Raw genomic sequence first — 7684 nt, 5'->3', positions numbered from 1 at the left:
GTGGAGAAAGGCAGAGAAAGGAGCCTGCAGGCTCAGGGCTGACACAGGTCCAAGGAGGGACCCTGAAGGTCCAGGCCCCTCCGTCCCATCAGCCAAGGGGCTTGGGTTGGGGGCCACGGCGGGGGCCACACGGTTACCATGTACTGAAGGCGGTTCCTGTACTGCAGCCTGTCCCGCAGGATGCCAGTGAGGGCGCACTCCTTGCTCTGGGTCAGGGGCCACACCTCCAGGTCCTGGTTCCCCAAGGCCATGCCGAGGAGGATGCCGAGATCTGTGGACCGTGCCCAACAGGAACACATGAGCAGCCTGCCCGCTGCCACACTGCCCAGCCCTCCCTCTTCCCGGTCACCAGTCCCCGTGGGCGAGGCGGGAGGTTTGGGGGCGAGGCCAGGCGGGAAGGAGCCATCCGGCCTGTCTGCTCCTGGCCGGAAGCCAGCCCCTGAGGCTAGTCTCGTCTCCTCCCCACAAGGCAGGCACCCCCTCCCTGCCTGGCCACCTCAGCACCGCCTGCAGCGCGGACCTGTTTCCAAAGCCTGTTGCTGCCTTTTCCACCTGGGGGTTCAGGAGACCTAGGTTCCAGTTCCGACCCTAGACATGACTCTTGGTGACCATTTTCCTCCTGCCTACCTGACCTTGGCGTCCATCTCGGTTGGATGCACCAGTGGGTCTGCAGGGGCCCACCTGGCTTGCTCATTCTGGATGCTAAGCGAACCTCACTCAGGTGGTTTCTCACACTCCCTGCCAACGAATGAGCTGCCGCCTTCTGGATGTTACCAGCCTTTACCACTGGGGGTCGCTGTGACTTCAAAAATAGCCTGTGTGATTTCCTGTAACTGAGCTGACTTACCAAAAATCTCTAGGAGGATTTGCAAAAAATATATATATATATGAACAACAGCTACATCAATCAGAGCAGAAAGAACAAAATATAAATGGACAAGAGACATGTCCAAAAAAAATCAACCTCACTAATAAAGATAAGGAAATTCAGGCCCTAGCTGGTTTGGCTCAGTGGATAGAGCGGCGGCCTGCGGACTGGAGGGTCCCAGGTTGGATTCCAGTCAAGGGCACATGCCAGGGTTGTGGGCTCGATCCCCAATGCGGGGTGTGCAGGAGGCAGCCGATCAATGATTCTCTTTCATCACTGATGTTTTGATCTCTCTCTCTCCCTTCCTTTCTGAAATCAATAAAAATATTTTTTTAAAAAAAAGGTAAGGACGTTCACATTAAAATAATCACATTTCACCTATCAAAATGGAAAATGGTTTTGTTTGTTTAATTTTATTGTAATAGCAGTTGGTGCTGGCAAAAGTAGTAAGGCGGATACTCATCCTGGAGAGCAATTTGGCAACTTTTGTTATTAATGGAATTAATAATGTCCACACCCTTTGACACATTAAATTCATTTCTAGGAAGAAACCCAAAAGAAAACAAGAGAGCTGTAAACCAAAAGATTTACAGACAAAGACTTCCATGGCAGCATTATTTCATAATAGTGACCTAAATGTTTAATAACACTTAATGTAGCCAATAAAAGTCACATTGTGAAAGAATGCTTTCTGACATGTTTATGTGGTAAGTGCTCAGGATATGCTGGGGGAAGTTTTCTTTAAAGCATGACCCAATACTCTATCTGAGGTATAATTCAAGTATGACTTGAATTCTGCTCATTACACGTCTGCCTGCATAGCAAGTGTGATGGGAAGAACTGTCCCAAATTACGTTTTTTTTTTTAAATATATTTTATTGATTTTTTACAGAGAGGAAGGGAGATGGATAGAGAGTTAGAAACATCGATCAGCTGCCTCCTGCACACCTCCCACTGGGGATGTGCCCGCAACCAAGGCACATGCCCTTGACCAGAATCAAACCCGGGACCTCTCGGTTCACAGGCCGACGCTCTATCCACTGAGCCAAACCGGTCAGGGCCCAAATTACGTTCTTTATGCTTTACAGGATATAGTTTATATTCTACAGTCAATGGCTATTATTGTTATAGTCAGAAGCAATCTTTTCTTTTTTTTTTTTCTTTTTCTTTTTTTTTCTCTAAAAATCAGCCAGGCGGGCTGAGTCCTCTCCTGGACCCACCCTGGTTAGGCGGAGGCGTTACTGACGGACGTTCCCCACTCACCTTCCTGGTCCTTAGGAAGACCTGTCCCCAAACCCTACTCGCCTGGGCCTGCTCACCGTCACCTCCCTGCGTCCTCACCCGCTGCCGGGCCTCTGCTCCTGTGGGCCCCTCACCGGGAGCGCCCTCAGGTCCACTCAAACCCTGTGCCCCCCAAGGGCCACAGCCCACAGCCCTTCCCCTCGCGGAACCCTGACAACCACATTGTTCACAAGGTTGCACGTTTGCCACCCATCCTACGCTCCCTCGCTCTCTTTCTTTCTCTTCCCAGGTGCTCAAACCAGTATTTGGACAAAGGAACTAGATCAACACAAACAGAACCAGCTTGCTTCCGGTCTTGTCTCTAAGCCCTTGACCTTGACCTTCCCAGCTTGGCATCCCCGCAGGTCAAGGTCATTCCTGCCTCAGGTTTTGCTCACGCTTTGTCGCTGCCCTGGGTATCCTCTCACACTGCAGACCATCACCCTGGCCGCTGCCCTCCCCAGGGTCTTCCCTGCCTCCACCAGCCCCCACCAATCCTGGCCTCTGGCACCATCTGTCCATTCACTTATGATCGTCACCAGACAACTTAGCCCCTAGTATGTAAACACATGACTTGGTAACCACACCCCGGGCTTGTTTGGGGTTCCCCTCGAGCAGGGGAAGGGTAGCAGGCAGGGCCCCACCCGAGGGTCTGACTCGGCAGGTCAGGGTGGGGCCCGAGACCTGGCATTTCTAACAGCGCCCAGGTGACGCTGCCGGCCGTCTGGGGACCACACGTTGAGAACCGCTGACCTAGAGCGGCAGTTGCAAACTGATGTCCCAAGGCCCACATCTGGTTCACAGAGATTTCACCTAAAAACCTGAATTCCCATCTTTTCTTTAAAAGTCAGCATCTGTCCACACTGGGTCTTCTTCCCCAGGTGGCAGTCAGCACTGGCTGCTCTCCCACCCCACGTCCTGCCCCAGCTGCCCCCAACTGTGTCCCGGTCCAGAGCCTCCAGGACCTGGCAACTGTGGGCTCGTAGTCGGGACCGAGTCTCAGCGCGCCAGCGCCTCCCAGCCTGGCACCCGGGGCTGTGCCAGAACCCTGTCCACAGGGACTCTGCCCCCCCCCCTCCACCACGGCCTTCCTCCAAGTCAGCTGTCCATTTCCAATTTTAAGCTTCTTTTCTGCTGCCTCCACCCTGGAAACAGGCCAGCAAACGGGTGCCCAGGCAGGGACAGCCAATGGCCATGCTGCACCCCAGGAGCCCCACAGCCGGGCACACCTGGTCCTGGTTGAGAGACCCGCCTTGCCCGCCCCTCCAGAGGTACCAGGCCTGGCCCGGAAAGACGGAGAGGAGGCTGGAGAAAGGGCAGCGTGAGGAGGGGCCCCTCCCCCTTGCCATTGTTCCCGGGGTGGGGGCTGCGCCTCTCCCCCAGGCAGCCCATTGGTGCATAAATAGGGTGTGTCCACCACCATGTGCAGGGGGGTATACAGCACCCCAAAAATGTTCTATTTACCCAGAACCTCAGATGCAAGCTTATTTGGAAACAGAATCTGCAGATGTAACGAAGGCCGACCCTAAATGAAGAGGTGGGGGCGGGGGGGGACACAGAGGGAAAGGCCATGTGAAGGCAAGGGCTGGGGTGACGCTGTCACCAGCCAAGGAACCCCAGGAACCACCAGAGGGGGAAGAGGCAGGGAGGGTCCTCCCCGGAGCCCTCAGGGGAGAGTGGCCCGGCCACACCTTGATTTCAGGCTTCAGGCCTCTAGCGCAGAGACAGAATGAATTTCTGCTGTTTTAAGCCCAGCCCCTCTGCAGGCCCCGGTCTGCATCCCAACCCTCTCAGTCCACACCCAGTCCCACCATCTGCCTCAGCCTTGTCCCCTATGCCACGCCCTCCCATCCTCACTCCTGTCTCTCTGGAACTGGTCTCATCACTTCCTGTCCAGAAGTTTGCAACAGCAGCTCCTGCAAGTACGGCCAGGTTACTCTTCCAAAAGCAGCGGACCTTGTCACGGCCCCACCCCCAGGCCGGCCATGAACCTCCAGCAGCCCCTGCTCTCACGAACCAGCTCTCCATCCCGCCTCTCTCCGGCCGGCTGAGCCTCTGCTCATGTGGGTCCCTCTACCCGTCCACCTGCCTGGACACTGCCCACCGTCCAGACATTTCAAGTGGCTTCTCACCCATGCGGCTCCGCCTGCTCCTCACGGCCTGGAAACGTCCAGAACACGCGGTCTCTGTCCCCGCACTGTTCTAAGAGCTCTGACCCTTTGCAAGATCCTTCCACAAGGGCCGGACTGGACCCAACTCCTCTGCCAGCTCCTCGAAGGGTCAAGTCCCGACCTCGTCCGTGCAGCACAGAGCTCCCGGGACCTACCCGGGCGGGCACATGGGAGGCACCAGAAACACGTGCTGAATTTGACTCACTCACACTGACTCTCAGAGTCTGCAGGGATCCTGGTCGGGCCCCCCGCCAGCAGCTCGAGAGGTTTCTAGGCCCTTTCTTTCTGTCCTCATTTCAACTTATTTTTCTTTTCCCCAACAAACTGCTCTCCCTCCGCCTTTTAATTCTGTTCCTCACGGAGAAACCAGCTGCCTTCTGAGGCACCGGCCGCACGTCTCCCACGTGTCTGGAGGACCAGACACTGTCACAAGCCCCCACCGCCTGCTGGCCACACCCAGGGCGGCTAGAAATCCTCTCTCTGCCCCCTTGGTCCCCACGGCACTCCTAGCACCACGAGTCTGGGAAGGTACTGCTGCCACCGACCCCCACAGGCCTGCGCCACGGCCACCACTGCCGACGCCCACCCAGCGCATGACTCACACCCACCAGGCGCCTGAGCGGGGTCAGCTGGAGATGGGGTGGAGGGCGGCCGGGAGCCCCGAGGGCACTGCACTAGGCTGGGAAGCATCTCAACTTCTCACCAGCAGGAATGGCCCAGTTGCCATGGTTACGGCAGAGCCTGGTTCTGGGCCAAGACCTCCCTGGGGCAGTCCTCACCCCCCCTATCCCCCCCCAGACCCCCCAGTACTCACAGTGGAGCCAGGCGAATCCCCGGGGCATGGTGGTGCGCAGGGTCCCCCAGGCTGCAGAGGCGGCGTCCCCGGTGGTGTGTCTGTCCCCAGAGGCCCGAGGGGGCCTACATGGCATCAGGTCAGCACAGGTGGCCCAAAGCGGAAGAAGGGCTGGCCAGGGAGGATGGCCTGGCAGGGTCGCAGGTGCTCCTGGGGCAGCGCCACCCTTATCTGCCCGGCAGTGCGGAGGGCAGCCGGGGGGTGGCGGCTGCGGGTTCCATGGCAGCGGAGACCTGGCCCGAGAGAGCGGCCTCAGGGCTTCCCTCCGGAGCAGGCGGAGCGCCCGGCAGGCCCCTCGGAATCCGAGGCTGGTTGTGCTTTCTCTGATTTCTCCGTCTGCAGCTGCTCAGTGTGAAATCTGGCTCTGGAAAGAGAAAGGAGGAGAGAAACCAATTATGTAAGAGCAGCCCTGCCACTCAGCCATCAGCCCCAGGCACGGGAGCCTGCCTGCCGTGGGTGCTGCACCCACTGCCCCGAGGGCCCGGGAAAGGCCGGAGGAGCTGGCCCTGCTGGCCCTGCTCGCCCTGGCGGCTGCTACTCCGCCACAAGCTCGCACACAAGAAGTGACTTCAGGACACACGAAGGGCAGCACCGGCCCAGGCACGAGCTAGGATGACATCGGCCGGCAGCCTGAACAAAAGCAGGACCGAGAAGGAAGGGCTGCCCGAGTTCCATCAAGGGAGCTTCCGGAAGAAGGTGAGGTTTGAAGGTAACGTATTTGAATGACGCGGGCTGCAGGGAGGCGTAAATGGAAGTAATTCACCCCTCGACTCACCTTCAGGTTTAGTCCCATTCTCCTAGTACCCCGAATTTGGGTCCCCTCTTAATAGATTGCTCACTTAAATTTTAATTTCAGACAAACAACACATATTTTTTAGTATAATTATGTCATGAATACTTTTTAGTATACGTATGTCCCAAAGCCTGCGTGGGACATACTTATACTAAAAATAAAAAATAAAAAAATTCATTGTTTACCAGCAATTCCAAATTAAGTTAGCAGTCCCATATTTTTATTTGCTAAATTTAGCAACCCTATGATAATAATGGGATAGCTCTTCCTGAGTGCTCACTACATGCTAGGCCCAGGTTAAGGCCTTTGTATTCATTGAATCCTTACAACAATCTTATGGGGCCAAAAAACATATGATCATTTTATCAGTGAAGAAGTCAGGGCCCAGAGAGGTTAAGACACTTGTCCCAGGTCACACAGCTTGTAAGAAGTGCAACAAGAATTCAAGCCAGGCCTGCTGGTGGCCTCTCCTGCAAGGCGACGCCCACATGTGTCAGGAAGCCCTTCTCAGCTGGGCACTGGGCTTGGCGCTCTCATGCCATCTCTCATCTCATCTCATCTCTCCCTCATTGGACTCTTCGATGTGCCGGCCACTGTCCCGTTTTGCAGATGAGGGAACGAAAGCTTTGAGAGGCTGAGCTGGCCGGCGACAGAGCCAGCTCTGAAATTCAGTCTCTGACTCAGTTCTCTCTCTCTGTTTCCCCTCTGGTCGGGGAAAAGGCCACAGTTGTTGGCAGGAGGGGACAGTATGATTTGGGGTCTTCTCCATTGTGGCTCGGGGTTTCCCAGCAGGCAGGCAGGGACTCACACACAGCACACAGGCCTCCATTCACCCTCCGTGTGAAGTCACCCCCAGATCTCAACTGCTCCTCTGATCCCGGATATTGCAGTGTCACCATGGACACCCACCTTACTGACACTTCTGTTGTCCTTAGCTTAAATGTTTAAGGTGTATTGAGGTATAATTTTCAGATAGTAAAATTCACCGTTTTTAGTGTACAAATCTGAGTTTAGACAAATTCATAGAGTTGTATAACCACTACAATAACCAAGATATAGAATATTTCCATCCGCCCAGAAAATTCCCTCTGGCCACTGTGTGGTCAGCCTCCCTCCCACCCCAGCCTCTGCTGGGCAGCTGCACCTTTTCCTGGCTGCCAGGTGCCCGCAGTCAGGCACCTCCCCCAGGTACCCGCAGTCAGAGCACCTCCCCCCAGGTGCCCGCAGTCAGGCACCTCCCCCCAGGTGCCCGCAGTCAGGCACCTCCCCCCAGGTGCCCGCAGTCAGGCACCTCCCCCCAGGTGCCCGCAGTCAGGCACCTCCCCCCAGGTGCCCGCAGTCAGGCACCTCCCCCCAGGTGCCCGCAGTCAGGCACCTCCCCCCAGGTGCCCGCAGTCAGGCACCTCCCCCCAGGTGCCCGCAGTCAGGCACCTCCCCCCAGGTGCCCGCAGTCAGGCACCTCCCCCCAGGTGCCCGCAGTCAGGCACCTCCCCCCAGGTGCCCGCAGTCAGGCACCTCCCCCCAGGTGCCCGCAGTCAGGCACCTCCCCCCAGGTGCCCGCAGTCAGGCACCTCCCCCCAGGTGCCCGCAGTCAGGCACCTCCCCCCAGGTGCCCGCAGTCAGGCACCTCCCCCCAGGTGCCCGCAGTCAGGCACCTCCCCCCAGGTGCCCGCAGTCAGGCACCTCCCCCCAGGTGCCCGCAGTCAGGCACCTCCCCC

At 56.9% G+C, this 7684-nt stretch overlaps 1 protein-coding gene across 11 annotated transcripts in view; it reads right to left on the bottom strand.

Annotated features, from left to right (window-relative positions):
- IL34 (interleukin 34) overlaps positions 1 to 7684 on the bottom strand; it is a 73900-nt gene that overhangs the window by 5538 nt on the left and 60678 nt on the right. For all 11 annotated transcript variants that reach the window (XM_014536770.1, XM_014536761.1, XM_014536764.1 and 8 more), the window contains 2 exons: positions 5135 to 5537; positions 138 to 271 (listed from right to left, as the gene is read on the bottom strand). In XM_014536770.1, the coding sequence (XP_014392256.1) occupies positions 138 to 271; positions 5135 to 5249 (249 nt within the window). In that variant the 5' untranslated portion in view covers positions 5250 to 5537. The remainder of the gene's footprint in view (positions 1 to 137; positions 272 to 5134; positions 5538 to 7684) is intronic.

This window comes from Myotis brandtii, unplaced genomic scaffold (assembly GCF_000412655.1).
Source record: "Myotis brandtii unplaced genomic scaffold, ASM41265v1 scaffold165, whole genome shotgun sequence".
NCBI classification, from domain to species: domain Eukaryota; kingdom Metazoa; phylum Chordata; class Mammalia; order Chiroptera; family Vespertilionidae; genus Myotis; species Myotis brandtii.
Note: the sequence above shows the minus strand (reverse complement) of the source record. Positions and strands in the feature narration are given on the sequence as shown.